This window comes from Melanostigma gelatinosum (assembly GCF_949748355.1).
Source record: "Melanostigma gelatinosum genome assembly, chromosome: 9".
Classification (NCBI taxonomy): Eukaryota; Metazoa; Chordata; class Actinopteri; order Perciformes; family Zoarcidae; genus Melanostigma; species Melanostigma gelatinosum.
The window spans coordinates 9,114,189-9,133,216 of NC_136642.1; the positions used below are offsets into that span (position 1 = coordinate 9,114,189).

Consider the following 19,028-nt stretch of genomic DNA (forward strand, 5'->3'; position numbering starts at 1 on the left):
CCCTCCATGACATGAAAACAAACTAAGACAGATTGCCTGTGTGTGTGGTTTCAAACCCCCCCGTCAGCAATCACTGGGTGGGAGACAGCCATAAACTGTGTTTGGAAGTCGATAATGGTCTAGTGCAGCGCTGGCAAAACTTATATCATGTTATGCCCCTTCCCATTTAGACACAAATTGGATCATTATTTTTGATAACTATACAGCAAGTGCTGAATAATGTCATTGCTCTACTTGCCACTGCATAATGCTGCACTTCAGCTAAATCATCATAGATCTCGCCGTATCCTTGTTATCATTGTATTTAATTACAGCACAAAACCAATCAATAACATAAACGCTCTATAAATTATCGGGACATGGGAGTTGATCCATACACACGTGTGACAACTTCGCCCTGCCTTTCAGTAACATTAGTGTGCATGTGACGGAGGCAGCTGTCCGCTCACGTGTCTGTATATTTCGCAGTAGAAGACCTCGTACTGTTTGTCAAGAGGCACAAGTGTCCATTGACAGCGGGGCCTATAAAAACCATCCCAGCTGACGGGACGGGCGTAATGCCCCTCGTGTCACGCACCCTATAAATTGATGGACGCTCACAAGTGTGAAAGCTGAAGGGCTTTATTATAAAGAAAGCAGAAGACATTTCAGGGGTCGCCACTCGTCTTCCCCTAATAAATAGGGGCCGTAAATACACATCTGTATATACATATATAATCAAAGGCCAATTTAACAATCTGTTTGTTAATTTAAAGGTAGATTCTGCTCCCCCGAGCATTTCATGTGTGTATGAACCTTTTGAACAAGCTTATCCAATTTTATTCTCAAGAAAAGAACCTGGCTTAGAAACCTATCAAACAATATATATATATCTATTTATAAAAAGGTAATAACTCAATATGCTTCCATTATCAAACTTTTGACTCGAGCAGTCTATATTCTCAACTGGTCGCTCAGTTGTTCTCTACCGTGTTGCCATTTCCACAATAGTTTTTGAATCCTCCATTTATACGGTCTCCTCCACAATGAACTCGATGGCGTGATGCGATTGCGACTGGCTCGTCTCCACCATGGTGATTTCATTTCCGTCCATGGTGATCGTGGGGACATTAATGCCCTGAACTCCCAGAACAGAGGAGGGCAGGATGACGACCTGCGAGGTGCCGTCCATGCCGGTGAACTGATCGGCCGGGATCATGACCGTGTCGCCGCCTCCTTCGGTCCCCTGCAGTACGTAGATGGTCTGCACCGAGCCAGAATCCATCTCCCCTGTGGCGGCCAGAGAGGACAGCACCTTGGCCCCCTCCAGCACCTTCTGGATGTGGGCGGCCTCGGCGTCCTGTGCCGCGCTGTCCACGGGCAGGTCTCCGTGCAGCCGGGTGTGTTTGTCCAGGTTGGAGCGAGAGCGGAAGGCCGCCGGGCAGTGGGGACAGGGGTACGGCTTCTCCCCGCTGTGGGTGCGGGCGTGCTCGGTGAGCCGGGCGGCCACGCTGAAACTCTTGCCGCAAATCCAGCAGCAGAAAGGGCGGATGCCGCTGTGAATGCGCTCATGGTCCTGCAGGTGGGGCAGCTGGCGGAAGCGCTTGCCACATGTGGCGCACTGGTGGAGGAGAATGGGGGACGGTGGAAAAGTGTTTAAAACATAGAAAGGTAAGGAGGTGTCAAGAAAGTCCAGTTCACAACAGTGCCAATGAACAAAACTCTACTACAATTAGTTAATTCATTTCTTTCACCACCTATTAATCCCCCGACTATTTTCAGACAATCAGTTAGCTGTTTGCTCTGTAAATCATCAGAGGACGGTTTAAAAATTACAATTTCCGAGCAAATATTTACGTTTAAGAAGCTGGAACCAGAGAATAGTTTTTTTGCTTGATAAATGACGGAGAATTATGAGAGTATCTGCGGACTAATATCTGTTGGCCAACTAATGGATTAATCAAAGTAAGGGATAGTACACACTTGTACGATGCCTAAGGGATAGTACACACTTGTACTATCCCTTACACACTTCTGCTTTGTGCCACCTGAGCAGATAATGAACTTCAACCAGATACAAGATTAAAACTGAGGCTCGACACGACTTTGTTGTGCTTTAATTCCCACTGGAGACACTCAGATCGAATCTGTAACCTCCCGTTTGTCGGTTTTGCAGCGTCAGTATCTCTGTGAGATATACTCGAATGAAATCACCTTTCCAGATGGTTTGCTCTTCATATACTTGGTAACTACATATAGCTATTCCTCCGGGAACACACAGGATATTTCATTAAAATTCATTACCATAATGCTTGAACATATGTCCATAGCATGCCTGATAGATACAGCCACAAAAGTGAATTCAATTTCTACAGTCGGATGTGCCGTGATGGGCTTGGGTACGTCTATGGTTGATGTCCTGCCTCGTCACCAGAGCAACAGAGAGAGAGAGTCCCAGAATAGTAACAGACACAGGGGGGGGGGGGCTCTGATGGGCCTTAACTCAGCCCCGTCATTAATCACAGGTACACAGGGAGGGGGAACACACGCTGCGCATATGACCATGGAGAGATGAACACACACACACACACACACACCATCCTTCTTACCTCAAAGGGCCTCTCATCAGTGTGGGTCCTCATGTGAACATTAAAGGTGGAATTGTAGGAAAACTCCTTGAGGCAAATCTGACAGCGGAAGCGGGGTCGGTTTTTGGACTTGCCGAGCGAGCCCTGGAAATGGGCCACCACGTGCTCCTCCAGGGTACTGTTGGAGGTAAATCGGCGGCGGCAAGGCCTCACCGGGCACTTCAGGGGCGTCTGGCCCGTGTGGGATAACCGATGGAGGTCGAGGCCCTCCTGGGTCATGCAACGGTGGCCGCATAGGTCACACTCGACCTGAAAGAGGAGACAAACCGGAAAGTGAGGAGACGGAGAATGAACAGACGAGGGGCAATTAATGAAAAGAGAAAAGGTCTGTGTCTGTATGGGCTGACGTTACCACAACGTCACACAACCGGGGACCTTTGTTACATCACCTCCCCTCTAATGCTAACCCCACTTCCTTTCCGTCTGGACTGGTGACCTAGTTTCATCCAAATTTGTCTCTTAGGATTTAGCAATCCCTCACACTGAGTATCTTTGCAGTGGAGAGGTAAAACCTTCATTTTTCTGTGCTCCCAACCTGTCCGGTGCATCGTCCCCGGCCCTGACCCCGTCCACGACCCATGTTCTTGTCCTCCTCTGTGGAAGGGCAGCGCTGCATGTGGATTTCCAGCACCGACTGGTTCACGAACTGGGTTGAACAGTGGTGACACGTCACCGGCTGCTTGTCTGCAATGGAACAGAGTCAGGTTTTTAGGCAGGCGGTCATACTCGCTCATCGTGCTGTAAAAAGCTTCCCTGTCACGGTGACATCTGATGGCGGAGTCGAGCTCGCCGCCGTCGCTCTAACAATTGTGCAGCAGCAGGTGGTGCAGACAGAAATGGTTGCTGATTCAGTTGCAGACAATTTTGGTCGCTTATAATGTGAATTAGGACTGCACAGTGTGTCTGTTTGAAGGTCATTGCTATGACAGCGTGCCAAATACCGTAAACACAGGAAAACATGTTACGTTGAGAATATCAGGAGAAAAATGCACTTTAAAATTCCATTAAATCATTATTCCTTCTGTGTTCATGATGCTTTGACTATCAGCAATAACATTTGACACAAAATTGACAAACTCATTCATCAGCCTCTTTTGAAAGCAGACATTTTGACTCCTCATAGAATGGAGAAGCATGTGTGTTAATAACATTAATGATGTCTCCTTTGTACAATACCAGGACCTTGAAACCGAACCTTGTTATTTACATGTTTTGTCAAAAATGACTCCAATATGAAAGACTTTAATCACAAGCCCGTGCCATGTCTCACCTTGTGTGTTGCTTTACATGTGCCGTTTAAAGAATTAACTATTTATTTTTTCTTTACTCTTATTGAATAACGTGGTCTCCTCGGAGCTTATGACAAACCAAGGAGATGTTCCTCAGGCTACCGTGTGTCGTCTACTCAACAAGAAGCAGTCACGGCTGCTAGAGATGGAGACGGACTGCAGCGCGCCTTCAGGAAGCTATATATTATATACTGTACAGCAGGGGTCTTCTACGTTTTTCAGGCCAAGGACCCCCAAACTGATAGAGATGGAGCAGGGACCCCCGACGATCTATATTGTATAAAATTGTGTTTTATATAAAATGGGCCGAGTACCGTGTATACCTATTTATTGTGCATTCAATACTAAGCTGTTCATATATTCATCTTTTTATTTTAAACATGTGCAAGGTACAGTGAGTAGGGAGGCCGTGCCACTGCCATTTATAAACATACCTTGTCAGCTGATACCAATGCCAATATCAACATTGTCTGTTAATTGCATGATAATCATCATACAAGCTATTCAAATTGGTGTACATATCAGAGAAGTGTATTATGTACTGTGTGTGTAGGCCTACTATATTCAACTATTCATACATGTAAAACTATGTATTTATTCATCTATTTATTTATATATACAAATCTATTCATGAATCAGTATCTATTTACAAGAATGTGAAGGAGTGTGTATTCATGTCTGTTAACTCCTGTCTGCCCCACACACACAACAAGAGCAGAGGGAGAGACCCTGTGCTGTGGTTGAGCCTCTGTGTAGGTGTGAGCCATCATGTTAATGTGACCGGCACAGAATCGCCGACATCTGAGACTCTGGCCTACTGTCATGAGGAGTTCTGCTCCCGTTCTGTCCGAGTCACGCCGTGAAAGGTGGAATTGAGTCCCAATCTACAGGAATCCCATTAACGTCCGCCTTTAATTAGAACTATACACAATACAGTCATTTAAAACGCATTTGAAACAGCTGTACTGTACCAGACAGAGAATACAATTCAGTACATTCCGAAGCTGCCTGTTTCATTACTTTATAATCATGGAATGAATATATAAGTTACAAATATCTGTATGGTGTTATAATAATCATAAGCTCGTAGTGATACATTTCCCCACTGACAGAACGTCTGTGAAATGCAACAGGCCTTTCTTTTCACATTTTTCAGACAAATCAATCCAATCATTGACAGATTAATCAATAATTATCATTTGCAGAAGTGCAACTAATAATTATTCTCATTATAAATTGGCCGTGGAGATTACTCTCACTTAACCGATTCATCATTTGATCGCTAAAACGTCGGAACAGATTTCCCAGGGCGATAGTGACGTTGGCTTTTTTCTCCAAATCATATAAAATATCCAATTTACATATTTATTTAAGCTTAAATATAGAGAACAAATAAATAAAAGCAGTCGATCCTCACAACTAAGATCAGCAAATATTTGGCATTTTCACCTGATTAAAGTGAATAATCCATAGTTAAAAGTGTTGCCGATTATTTTCCCGTCAGTTGGCTGATCAATTAATCTGCTCATCACTCAGCTGTGATCAGCTGGTGCCCTAGCTGGATTTTGGCAAAGCCAACCACACTCTCGCTGCTTTGCTCTTGAGAAGCTGGCTGGCAAATCGCTGACACTGGAGGTTCATCAGTGAGCCTATACGTCGTCGAGCCAACGTCTATGCAATCTGCTAACCATCTGTAGCGTCTATCTCAGTAAGGAGCGAGCCCACCGGGACCCTCTGATTAAACCTTTAATAAGGACGGCCTCCGCCTTTGGCCCCGGACTGATCAATGGATCAATCTCTCCCGTCTACTCTCTCAGAGGAGCGTCGTACCTCTGAACCCTGCGGCGCGCTGACTCTTCAAGCTAATGCTCTTCATAAGCTCTTCACTAATGAGGTTGCCATGCCAGCCCCCCGCCCCTGATTAAGATGAAGAGTCAACATGTTGACCCAATTCATTTACCTCCATCTTCCTCCCTCCTGCGTTCCATATGGGACGCAAATTCGCAAATTCGGTTTCCATTACAAGCAGGCAAAAGGGCTTGCATTTCATTTCTTGATTAGGTCTAATGGGAATGTTCACACAGTGAAAGGATGTGACATACTGTCTGTGACACGAACCGCTGAACAAAAGAGACGTTGCATAACGGAGCAAAACACTGCAGCCCAGATGACGGCTGTCTGCAGTTTATATCCGCTTTAGGTCGCTCCTGCTAACCATGAAACTAGAGGGGTGAACGACATAATGCCGGGCTGAGCCCTGAACACTCACCTTGGTGGGTGAGCGAGTGCAGATCCAGTTCTCTCCGCCGTTTGAAGGCCTCGCCACATTCGTGGCAGGGGAATGGATGGCTGGTGTGGAGCAGTCTGTTTAAAAACACAAAAACATATTCACATGAGAGCTTTAATCCTCCAGCAGATTATTGACACGGACACGTTTCAAACTATCCTGCAAAAGGAATAACGCGGACGTGTGCTCCGCATAGGAACATGGGCCAAAAATGCCTCACAGGGAGAGGGAACAGTCATACAAACAATTAAATAGCACTGAATAAAGACTGGAAATGGCACAAGCGAAATACACATGCAGAATGCAAAGAGTGGGGGAAAGTAATGTTTTGGTTTTGAGCTGCCACCCTTTATTTGGCTTGTACGAGGATTACCAGTAAGTATGTGCTTAGCTGCGCTTCAGGTTAAATAAAGGGTATTAGCAGAGTGTATAACAGCTGCAGATTTAACAAATATAAATGCAATAAACTGGGAGCAGTCCGAGTCAGGACATGAAAGACTATATTTATCCATTGCATAACGTTACACTGGATATCGCCTGAGGGGAGGAGAGAAGTGTTGGGATGTGTTCACCTAACGCTGCATCAGGCCTGCTCTCAAACACGGATGATGTTGACGTTTAGGGATCATGATGTTGCACTCGATATTGCACACATACGGCTTTATGCGTCATGTATATTACTGCTGCAGTTGCAGCAAAAGACACGAGTCACTTAAGGTGAAGCGGGATGCTAGAGGTGGTGTGCAAGGACCTCTCAATGGCCGTAGAAGAGGTCTGTTCCCCATTAATTAGACAAAAGAAATCAATATTTCAGGGACAGCTGACCCTGAGGCAGCTGGGAGGATTACCGTACATTTTCAGCCAGGGTCACCTCTTCTCCCAGCCAGATGTTCTTTAATGAGTAGGGGTGACACTGCACACTCAGCATTATTACTACACTGACTAGAGCTCAGAAACATGACTCTAAAACAATTTTGATAATCACCGAATCGTTTTAGCCATTTTAAGCAAAACTGCAAGCTTTTGCTTTTCCTCATCTTCTAAACTTATTCTCGTGACCTTGGGAATAAACACAACAATCTGAAATATTCTTCAGCAATTAAAGTATGTGTAAACTGCATCTGCATGAAGAAGACTGTGCGATGAAGTTGAAAGCTCTTAAGAGCCCTATGAGTTGTGATTGTTGGGTTTTGGACTGTTTAGGACAAAATAATATATTTGAGTTATTAAACAGACCAACGAATGTTGATTTACCTAAAATATTATCTGCTGATTAACTGAAAAGTCTCAACACTGACTCTTGCTAGCTTGGCACTAAATTGTTTGTCAGTATCAACACAAACGCCCAAAGGTATTTGAACAGTAAAACTTTATTGTGGGGGGGGGGGGGGGGGGGGGGGGGGTCTGGTTTCAGCTTTTGGCTCAGTACATCCAACCAATCTCTCTCTCACACACACACACACACACACACACACACACACACACACACACACACACACACACACACACACACACACACACACACACACACACTGTCCTCTCCACCCTGCTCACCCAGGCACGGCAGCAGCAGCCTCTTCCCCCGCCCTGGGTTATCGTTATCATCTTAATTTACTGGGGCCTCTGTCTGTCAATCATATGTGGCTGAGGCTCAAGGGCACGCAGACATCTCAGTCAGTGTGCTTGCTACACGGCTTTAAGGTCTTGCTCAGTAGTCAGACACGGCTCAACTACTGCGGCTCTTGGCGAGGGTCGGCGTCAGGTTTATCTAAATCCTGTCCGCGGTTCTGTTTGGAACCGTAATTCTCATGTTTTTACGCCGTAAACAGAGTTGTACCTGATTGAATATTGACAATCTCGCGTGTATATGGAAATCCAGAGGTTACAAGCTTTTAGAGTGTTGAATATGACGCACAGTATGTAACGGGAGTGGTTAGATGGGTTGTGGTCATTTCCTCCTACACTTGCACAAATACAGAATGCGGAACAACTGATGCGATATTGTCGTTGCGGTATTACTTGTGATGGTTGAGCTGATCCTCCGTGTTGAAGCGTGACGAGCAGTGAGGACAGGAGAAGAGATGAGCAGATCCCTCATTGTCCAGCGTACACGCCTGCAGGGTGACACAGCAGTCGAGGTCAGTAGAAATAAGAAAAAAAAAGGATTCCACTCCAAGTTATCTACCAAAAATAACAGAATCAAAGATACCTCTCGCAATCATTTCAACATGACGAATGCTGATGAAAATGCTTTCATTTTACAAAATGAAAGATACAATATTTTGTAATATTTGAGAGGTATTTCAGAGTCAGTACCGGTTTGCGCCCACGCTTGCGTCGCGGCTGTGTTGACATGTGGATGCGCTGGTGTCTCTTCAGGGTGGACGCCTGGGAGAAGTTTTTGCCACAAACGTCGCAGCTGAAGGGTTTGTTGCTCGTGTGGCTCATGCTGTGGCGCAGCAGGCTCTGGGAGTTATTGAAGGACTTTGTGCAAACCTTCACAGCAACAACAATCAGGATCAGAGCCATAGTCATATATCTACAAACTTTTTAAGCACCTCATTTTTAAGGAAAATAAATAAAGTTACGGCTACATTTTCTCAAATCCTAATTTTTGAAAACAATCTCCATTGTGCAGAGAAACTGTCAAATATAATGAGTTCGGAGGTTCACGATTGTGTTTGACTCAAACCTGAAACACTTCAAAAGCATTACATCATCTCAACGATGTCTGCTGCGTGACAAAGGTGACATTTCCAACAAATACAGTGATCCCCCAGACATAAGAAAAGGACAGATGTCGATCCAGGTTTGATTGGTACCTTGCACGTGAAGAGCTTTTCTCCGGTGTGGCTGAAGACGTGTGTGCGGAGGAAGACGCGCCGGGTGAAGGTTTTGCCGCAGTAGGGGCACACATGGGGTAGTGGGGTGCGGGCCCAGTCCTGCAGCAGCTTGGCAGGCGGGTGGGTGGTGTTGTCCAAGTCTGCTGCAGTGCTGCCCTCTGATTCCTCTTTGATGGCCTTGTTTCCTGACAACACAAAAAAAACAGTCCACTAAGGACCAAAACATCCTGCGACAAATGCACAAATGGGCTTTTCAAACGAATGTTTTTCACTTACCGGCACCACTGCCGCTCAGGATCCTGAAAGAGGGCCGACTTCTCTTCGCTGGCGGGGAACCGGGATCACCAGCAGTGGCGTGCGGGGAAAGCAGCCAATTTGAGCTCTGTGGGGGGTCCTGAGCTTTAGCTGCTTCATCGCCCGTTTCAGCTGCTTCCGCCACCTCTGTCCCCGGTGTGAAGCGATGCTGCCGGCGATGGTACAGGTACTGGGTGGTGTTCATGAAGCTCTCGTCACAATGGAGGCAAATGTGTAGCGGCTCCTTTAGGCCGTGCTTCTGCTTACGATGGGTGCCCAGCCCTCTCTCGTCACTGAAGCTCTCCCCACACTGGGTGCACATGAACAACTCGGGCTTTGTGAAACTGGAGGCGACACCGGTGGTGGGGGGAGTGGCGTCGGTCCCGTTGCTCTGAATAAAAACTTGCTCCGAGTTCTCTTCGGGGACCTCGACCGACCTTTCCTCGCCTTTCTGCCGGTGTTGCTTGCGGTGGTAGAGAAAAAGTGTGGTGTTGAGAAAGCTTTCCCCGCACACGGAGCAGCGGTGCAGAGCTTCCTCAAAGCCGTGTTGGGTCTTGCGGTGGGACACCAGTTCAGACACCAGGCCGAAGCAAGAGCCACAGTCCACACACAGGAGCACGGGTTCAGGCTTGGGCTTTTTGTTGACCCCTCTCCTCCTGGGAGACCACTCTTCTTGTTTGGAGATTGAGGCCGCCCACACCTCAGAAACTGGAGGATCAGAGCTCTGAACTGAGAAGGTCTCTGCAACCTGCTGCCTCTCTTCCTCTGCTTCAGGAGTCTCCACTTGTTCAGGTTGAAGATTTTCACCAGTTTCGTGTGTAGTGTCCTCTGTGTTTAAAGTTAAATCCGAGCTCTGAGCTGAAGCGGTCTCGGGCTCAGGTTGTGAATCAGGGTTCGACTTCCTCCCAGAGGCGGACTGGTGACATGCCTCTTCTTTACGGTGTTGCTGCCAAAGGTCCAGGCTCTTGAAAAGCTCATCACAGTCCCCACATTGGTAGAGGATTCTGGGCTGGTCTGATGCTACATCTGCAGCCTGCTGGAGAACAGGTTGCACCGAGGAGTGTCCTGCTTGGACTTCAATCTGTGGGACTGTTAATGTCTTTGATATATTGATGACCTGTTGCTGCAAAGACAAGGGGAGGACCAAAAAAAAGAGGAAATTGGAGATTAGACTCTCTTTGATGTTTCACTTGTTGCGTTTGTTTCTGTGCACAAAGGAAATGACTCAAGTCGACCTGCAGCGTTTTGTTTTCATTGCATTCTCTCTGGCAGATGAGGGATGAGAATTCAGTGTTGCGGTACTGAGGTCAATTAGAGCGGCATGTGTTTAGAGCCGATGTTGCTCTGAGAGCTCCAGCCAAGATAAGGCCTCAGCCCGGCTGATAACTACCAAAGGCCCCTCGGGGTGGAATGGGTCACTCCACAGGGCTTTACATTTGCTCCCTGAATCTATTTGAACGATAAAAACAGAACATCAAGGTCGAGGTTAAAGACGTCAACAGTTCAGTCCGTCACTCTCACATAATGCAGTGATTTATGGGCCTTAGTTTGAGCATTCTATTTATGTAAAGAGTTAATGTGGTCCGGCTGATTCAACAGCATTCTGATTGTTCCTCTTATAAATACAGACAGCATGTTAACACCAGGTGTGATTGAGGTCACAACCTGCAGCCATCGGTCTGCCGAGTGTGGTTTTCTTACTTGTGCTCTTAAAGCAAATGTCTTCAAAATAACGTCGGCTTGAAATGGTATTACAAGACAGATGTGTCTGGGCTAGCTGGTTAGCAGTTATCTCGTTTCTGCCCCTTTGGATATGAACCAATAAACTATAACACTTACACGGACCCGTTAGTGGCACAGTAAATGGTAATAGACAATTTAAAGAAATAACAATGTGCCGTTTTTGTTTTAGTTTGCATTAAGTTGATTTTTGTTACAGCTGCTTTCTTTGGAGAGAATCCTCAATTTCTTGGCAACAAAGGGCATATCTTGTGAAATTGTACTTTTTTTTCAAAAGGCGAACAATAAATCAATTTATTCTGACCTTCGTGATAAGTTTTAAACATTCTTTGTTTCATGTTGTGATTAATACTAAATAAGCGACCGTCTTCCGTGCATATACAGTGTAGCCGGACAAAATACAGTAGAGGTGAGCGATGTGACCTAAAATTGATGATATATTCATGTTGTTCTATTATTTCAAAGTTTTTTTTTACTACAGTCAAAATGGGAATTACTTTACACTTAAAATAGTTCACATCTTTGAACCGTTTACATCTTAACACACATGAAAAAACATGGACACTGTTGGATCAGTACTGTGCTGAAGACACGTGGACCGTGAGAAGCTCAGGTTGATCATCTAGAGATTCAACGTGTGTCGCCCGTTGAAAAGCTAGAGGCTAGAGAGAGTAGAAGATCATACCTCGAACAAAAACACAGTCACAAGTGAGGAGACAAGACTCCCGTCCTACAAGCAGTGTTTCCCATTAATTACATAGATTTTACAGTATCTGTGCTCAATTCCTGCGCAGTGACCAGCTGTAGTTCGGCTTGTGGCTCACAGCCCAAAAGTAAAAGTAAACTCATTATGCATCACGACTCATTTCAAATAATACATTTACGATAGTCCTTCATCATAGAATAATTACTGATGCATTGATGTGTTCATGCTTTAATGAGGCAGCTGGTAACGCTGGAGCTAATTTTAATGACTTTAAATACATCATATTATTTGTTGATTTATATTTTGTTCTGGAGGAGCCTAAATATGCATTCCAGCGCTGTACCAACAGCAGGAACACTGTTTACAAGAGCACACAGTCCATCATAGATCTGGCCTCTTAATGCTCTCAAAGTGCACCAGATTGAAGCATTTAACTTGAAAATGGACAAAATGTTTTTCTGGGGGAGCATGCCCCCGGAGCCCCATAGAGGGTCCACGGTCCACCCACCAGTCCCACAAGACCCCGTGGGAAACACGGAACATTTGGACAGTTAAATGCTGAATAAAGTCTTTCTTGGTGCAGAACACGACGTCAAAGCTCTCTATGTATTTTATTTAGGTTGTAGCGTTTATCCACTGCTTACATTTTGCTGTTAATTACAATTAATGAAACTACAAAAACGGCAGACACAACTCCCATAATATAAATCGGCCTCTTGTATAAAACAGACTAAACTATATCAGCCAGACGGCGATGCAAGCAGCTGGCCAGGGCACTAAGACTGAAACGCACTTCAACAACACTTGAGCATGCAGTTCGATTACACTTCAGAATCTAAATATTGAAGCTTTCAGAGGGCAGCTCAAGTGAATTTGATGAACAAATTACACTTATTTAACTACTCTTACTCCTATTATTACTCTCATTATTGATAGATGTTAATGGCTGCCATATGTGAAGTAAACCAGCTTAAGCAAGGGGGGGGGGGCAGGAAGTCATAAGGTGCGCAGCTTTCATAGTGTTTGTCCTGCTGATTCCTCCATGTGCAGGCCAATGAGCGATACATCAGGAGAAAGGGTGCCGCTGACAGATGCATTTCTCATGCTTCTCCCTCCCACCCCCCCAGCGAGTCAGGATGCAATTTGTCTGTCATGAGTGTCACTGTGCTTTATGGACGCGTGTTGAAGACTGTAAGGATGGAAGTTCGGGCACGAGTTCATGCAGCCAAACTGGTGCCAACGACTGCTTTTAAACCTGAAGGGCTTTCAGAAGCCGTCATGAGAAAGCCAAAAGAAAAGAAGAAGAAAAGATGCCAGAGACTCAGCTCAGTGTGTCAAAGCTAAGTGGAGTAACTCGGCCCGTTATACAACTCTGCAATTCAAATAGCGTCTTCGCAGAAGTCAAATTACATACGTCGAATAATTTTGTTGAAATTCATCCGCGAATAATATCTTCCAAACAGGACACATGAACTTAGTGCAAAATGTGAAGGAATTCCCGCCAGGCGTTCCTGAGGCACCGCTTCATGAGAACGGACGTTCAGAGAAACGTACAACCCTGAAACATAACGCCTCCGGCCAAGGCTGCAGACACGGAGGCACGAAAAGTTCTTCCCTAAACTAAGAGCGTGCCACCAGCAAGTGATCAAAATATTTTGGCTTCTATTTTAGGGAGCCGTCATGCCGCTGAGCACAACCCTGCAGCATTTATCAAATTAATACCCAAAGTTCATTACTGGCTTATTTCTTGTTTTTTTAAACTATGTCGCCATTGTACTGTATCATATTACCAAAAACAACCTCTCCATTAAGCTGCAAACTGTGTGCTCTGATTCAACTCATTATTGTGAACACCACAGTATGTCAAGATCATGTTTGTTCAGTATTGCAACGATTATTAGACTTGCAATGAATAAAACAAAATGTGCATAAGAAAAGTATGCATATCATACATTATGTATGTAACGTTGGCCGATACTTATGAGTTTTTACAGTTTTTGAATTTGACAAATTATAAAATACATGGCTAACAGAGCTAAACATACAGATAGCTTTTGATGTCGAGGTTTGCGCTGTAATAAAATAATAACACGGAGGCTCTGTCGTTTACTGGTTTGTAACAATTCGCTATTAGTCGAGCTAACGAGCTGTGCTTGTGTAAAACAGCAGCAGTGGAGGACAGACTGTTTTGGTCTTTTGCGACGTGTTTATCACGCATTTTCATATTGCAATGATGATGAAAATACGAGTTATCGGTCAGCACTAATAATTACTATCCAACACAAAAAACAGCTATTGGTTGTTCTATGACTAATCATTACATCAGAGAACACTTTGATATTAATACACTACCCCTCGAAATGAGAAAATAAATCACGGCAAACGACTCAATGTTAAGTGCTCTGGCTAAGGTCACTGTACTATGATGAATAGCAGAACATTGTCAATTTATTACTTCATTTATACTTGTCACTTCAATGTCATTCTCCACATCGCATTCAGAGGATTTTATGTAATCACACCTCTTGTCGTTTCAGGTCACAATATTGATGTTCTTCGCTCCCATAGGAGCAGCTAAAGATCCTGCATTCATTTGATAAAAAGGGTACAATGTTGACGGTGCCAGTATTTACCCGAGTCTGTAGCAGTGGAACCGTGACAGGGGCGCTTCCAGGTGTTTCCAGCTGTTCATCCTCGGCGGTGCACGTCAACTGGTGCTCGAGCACCTCTTCCAGGGTGTTGAACTCCTGGTAGCAGGGGAAGCACATGTACACCGACGAACTCTCCATGGCTGCCAAGGGATTAGAAACCAAAAACATTTCATAAGAAAGGCAGCAGTGCAAATCTGATTCTTAGATAAAAGGTGAAACAGTTCACAAAACTCAGCATGCTTGGAATATGAAAGTAATATCCCGGCGTGAGCCTTATATAGATGCCTACCCACCAGTGCATTACATTTGAAGTTAGGTTGTGAACATTGCCCTCTCCTGATGAAAACAAGTGCCTGCATATATTATCAAGACAACAGCTTGGACACAAGCGCCAAGAAGCTAACCCTGGGGTTGCCAGGATGACTCACCGTGCGCTGAGCCTGGGCTAATTGTTATTTTGACCATGCAGGTTGCTGCTCAGTGGAGACCTCGCCAAGTCTCTCTCTCTCTGCCATTTCATGGGCCAGGCAGACGTTTTGCTCCAACATCAATTAGATATGTGCTGTAATTGGACCCACTGGAAGTACATGCTGCTGGTGAATGAAGCCAGCTATAATCAAACACAATTTCTGCAATTCTTCCCACCTACTAGACACCAGTCGGACCTCATACTGCACTAGTAAAGCTCTAGAGCCTCACAAATCAAAGAAATCCACTGAAGGACACACATCAATACCTTTTAACAACATCAGTGTGACACACCTTCTAGTTAATCATCTTAACTGGCAGACAAGTCTGTGGCTTAAAAGGATGAGGCTGGCGATATTCCATGTTTATTATTGTCGACAAATCCCATGACAAGACTGAAAACACTGCTATTTGAATCTGTCTCTCAATGCTTTACAACAGGTCTTTGACACTCAGCGCCAAGCCAATGTGTTCTTACTAAAGATTGTTTAAATGTACACAAAAAAGTAATGATGTAAACCAGTTGGACACTGTAGGTTTTAGGTTACAGCAGCAGGATGGTGTCCATGGGATCAACTTATTTTTTTTTACAGCACATTCACGTAAAGAGGCAACATGTCACACAATGCAATACTTTTATACAGTGTTAAAGGTCTATGAGGGTTTATCGGGCATTTGAAATTCCCACATGGGCAGCACTTGTTAGTGTGATAAATCCATTGTTGGTTTCGGCCTTTGCTTGGGTTTTATTAATAGTACAAAACATAAAGACTATAACCACATCATAAACCGTCAATTACAGAACAATAATGCCCCCACTGCCCCCTGTTGGGATGATGGACTAGTAGTCTAGTGTGGTCTGGGACAAATTTGCACCCTTCATCTCTGTGGTCAGATTCAAAGCAGTGGGTTTGTGCAAGACTGCGTCACCTCAGTCCGGCATCAACGTTACATCATCAGATGTGTGCTGGTCTGCATCTGATTACGCCTCTTAAATTGCAAACACCTGTTGTAATTAGCTTTTTGTTCATCCATTACTGAGCCGAGTGGACCTAACATGTGTCTAAACGCCATGAATGTTAACGTTGATTACATACATGACATGCATTGTGGAGGATAACATAACGTTGGCCGATACTTATGTCATGAGTGTTTTCTGCAGGGACAATGTCCAATATTGACAATATATATATATATCAGTCCAATATATATATATATCAGTCCTAGCTCATGTAATCCCCAGCTAACCAAGCATCACGTTAGCTCCTTTGACCGGTTTGAGTAGGGGTTTGGCTCGCGCTACCAGCGAGTCAATGCTATCTGTTAGCAGCTAGCTAGCTAAACTGTGTTATCTCTGTCCAGTACTGTGTCGCTAATATGCAACGATGGCCATTTTTCCGAGCAACATGGCTAACGGGTGCCCCCGGCGTGGTAGCTAGCTTTTTGCTAGCTCGGAAAGCTAACACAACAACGATCATTCCTTTGACGTCGGGCACAGAGGCCGACTTAGCCGGTGACTAAACCCCTTTTACCACTTGGACCAGTGGTGCTTACTTTCTGGTAACGTTACCAAGCAGGAGAAGAAGAAAAGACCGAAGAAGGAGGGCGGGATACGCTTCTTCGGTGGTATAATGGCGGCGACAGACTAAAAGTTAACGTTAGCTGTCTCCCCCCGTTGAAAACCTCCATACATACATATCAGTGTGGCATATGTCATCGAAAAAGTAGCATCCGTATAAAATAAGTAAAATTAATTCAACATAACTCACCGCACTCAGACATTACCGGTCGAGGAAATAGGACATCAACTTCAGTTTTTTCTGCATGTTAGAAGGCTTGATCTGATTGGCTGTAACGGTCACTTCATGAACCAATAGTTTTGTACTACACATAACACTGAGTGAGTTTGTAGTCCAAAAGCGCGCCAGTACTGCAGCAGAGTCAGTGCAGTCCAGTCAGAGATGCTGATGAGCAGTATTAATAAGTACAATTCTGAGACACTAGGCTACTTTATAGTTACTTTCGTGACTTTGCTGCTTTATTTATTGGTTTATTTGATAAGGGACAGTGCACAATAATAAAAACATTGCTGTAAATGCGCCAGAGTTATTAGCCAAGATGCCATTTTCATCTGTAGTCTCAAGGCAGATGTTACAACGTAAACCTAAAAACAGAATATTAGATAAAATGTACAAAGTTATGCAATATTGACCCTTTACAATGCGTGCACAAACAATGAAAGAAGTGAGCATATTAATAGTATCATCATTCAGGAGACTCTCATACTACATTGTCAAGTACTAACAAGACATGCAACACAGAAGCTCTCAAATTCAACACACACACAAAGCAAAAAGGCACAACACATATAGACATATAATAAAAAAAATAGCTAAATAGCTGATAAATATAATAAAATAATGTTAGAATATAGTACTCTGAAAGAGGCCACTTAGCATAATTACATTTAATACTGTGACTACATTTTACTGATAATACTTACATTAACTAACAATAATTATCCGAAATAATAGTTTGACATAACACTGCCCACTCAAGGTCCACCTTTTTGAGCTCACAGGAGGAATGGCATGTTTCTGTGATCATGGATTTTATGACCAAAACAAATATTTTCAGGTAAGAAAGTGAAGGAAAAAAACTGCAGCAAGATCATCTTTTACCTGGCGTTCATTATAATGTGGTTTGACTACACATAAAGTAGCAGTTTCTTTTAATTTGGTGCTTCTTATTGGTGCTAACTTAACACCCACATTACAGCAATGGCTTTTGTTGTTTTGCACAGCATTACTATTCAAAGTCTTCATCCGTGGATTGGAGTTTGCCCAGATCTTATGGAGACGGATCTGCTGACATGAATGCTGTTAATCATTTAATTCATAACTCTTTTTGTCTGAAGCTTTATTTGCTGATGACCATGTGACACTGTTGAAAAGTTCAACTTCAAGCTTTTAATAAATGATATGTGAGTCCATAAGGTATTGTCAGTAAAATCAATATGTTTTCTTCCCTTGTTGAGATAACTTTGGATCCCATATGTCAAACATGCCAAAGCCAATAGGTATTGTGTTTAACCTCATGGCCCAAAGTCCTAGTTTACACAAAGTGAGGACAGTTAATCTGCAGAACCCACACCTTTGTGCCTTGATGCCTTTGTGTGTCTGACACACACGTTGTGTGTTTGACACACAAAGCCATCCCAGAAAATCAACTAGAGATCTTTTCCATTATTATTATTGTCTGAGTTTCCCCCTTTCTGACTTAGAACATCATTATATCAACACTAGTTGTTTAAAATAGCTTGGATCTCCAAAACATTAACGATGTTAGAAGAGCAGTCTTTTCTGTTTGAGGAGGAAGAGCAAAGAGAGGAAGAATAAAGATTATATCCGAGCAGGTAAAATTCTGCCTGACTTTCAAAAAATGTTATAGGCAGCAATAACAATGAGTTACAGACAAACAGCACAAGACAAATAACACAAAATGTGCCCCAAATCAAAATGAAATCATGACTAAAACTTCAAGTACAATCACGAACAATATATCAACCTGCAGACGAACACAATGCATTATTAAAACCTTCAGTACATAAACAAACACACACACAGCCGTCTGCAAATGTTTCAGCTGCTGGTCAGCACCTTTGTTTATGTCACATTGAAACCACAGTCTGAGTTTGTTCCTGCAGCTGTTCAATGGCCGACTGTCTTCACCTTTTTGTATACAGCGACAGCAATAACTGCCTCATGTGACCTCAACTGCACTTGAATGCCCACAGAGGTTTATTAATACACTATATAGCCTTACACTTGCCAGATTTACCCTCCTCAGAGTGAGCACAGCCAGCTGCATCAGGTATTATATACAGAGGTCAGTGAAAGTATAGACTAGCCCACTCCACTCTTTTCCCAGAATACACAGTGCCCTGATGTGCCCCATTTGAGGATTGGGAAGATGAGCAGCTCCTCCAGACTGCTTAACTGGACTCCAAATGGTATTAAAGAGCCGGCCGGGCATTCAGCCAGAAGGGCCGGGGCCACTCGGGCTCCAGAGAAACTGTGCAATCTGTTCCACAGATCGCGGGATAACATTTTTCAACCTTGAC

The 19,028-nt window shown here is 44.0% G+C and overlaps 1 protein-coding gene across 1 annotated transcript; it reads right to left on the bottom strand.

Annotated features, from left to right (window-relative positions):
- Positions 1 to 607: 607 nt before the first annotated feature.
- Positions 608 to 16,720, bottom strand: znf574 (zinc finger protein 574). Its single transcript, XM_079274673.1, has 10 exons — positions 16,675 to 16,720; positions 14,420 to 14,577; positions 9,323 to 10,463; positions 9,026 to 9,231; positions 8,520 to 8,699; positions 8,223 to 8,317; positions 6,186 to 6,280; positions 3,163 to 3,311; positions 2,589 to 2,876; positions 608 to 1,600 (listed from the first exon to the last, which is right to left on the bottom strand). Exons 1-10 carry the CDS (start codon positions 16,685 to 16,687, stop codon positions 1,007 to 1,009), a joined length of 2,919 nt encoding a protein of 972 aa, XP_079130799.1. The 5' UTR covers positions 16,688 to 16,720; the 3' UTR covers positions 608 to 1,006.
- Positions 16,721 to 19,028: the final 2,308 nt, after the last annotated feature.

Excerpts from the sequence above, each read along its gene's own strand:
- znf574 (XM_079274673.1), bottom strand. Across the intron at positions 6,281-8,222 it reads GATCAGCTCAACCATCACAA|ACTGCTCCACACCAGCCATC; the intron begins GTAATACCGCAA and ends GTTTTTAAACAG. Across the intron at positions 3,312-6,185 it reads GCACTCGCTCACCCACCAAG|ACAAGCAGCCGGTGACGTGT; the intron begins GTGAGTGTTCAG and ends GTTCCATTGCAG.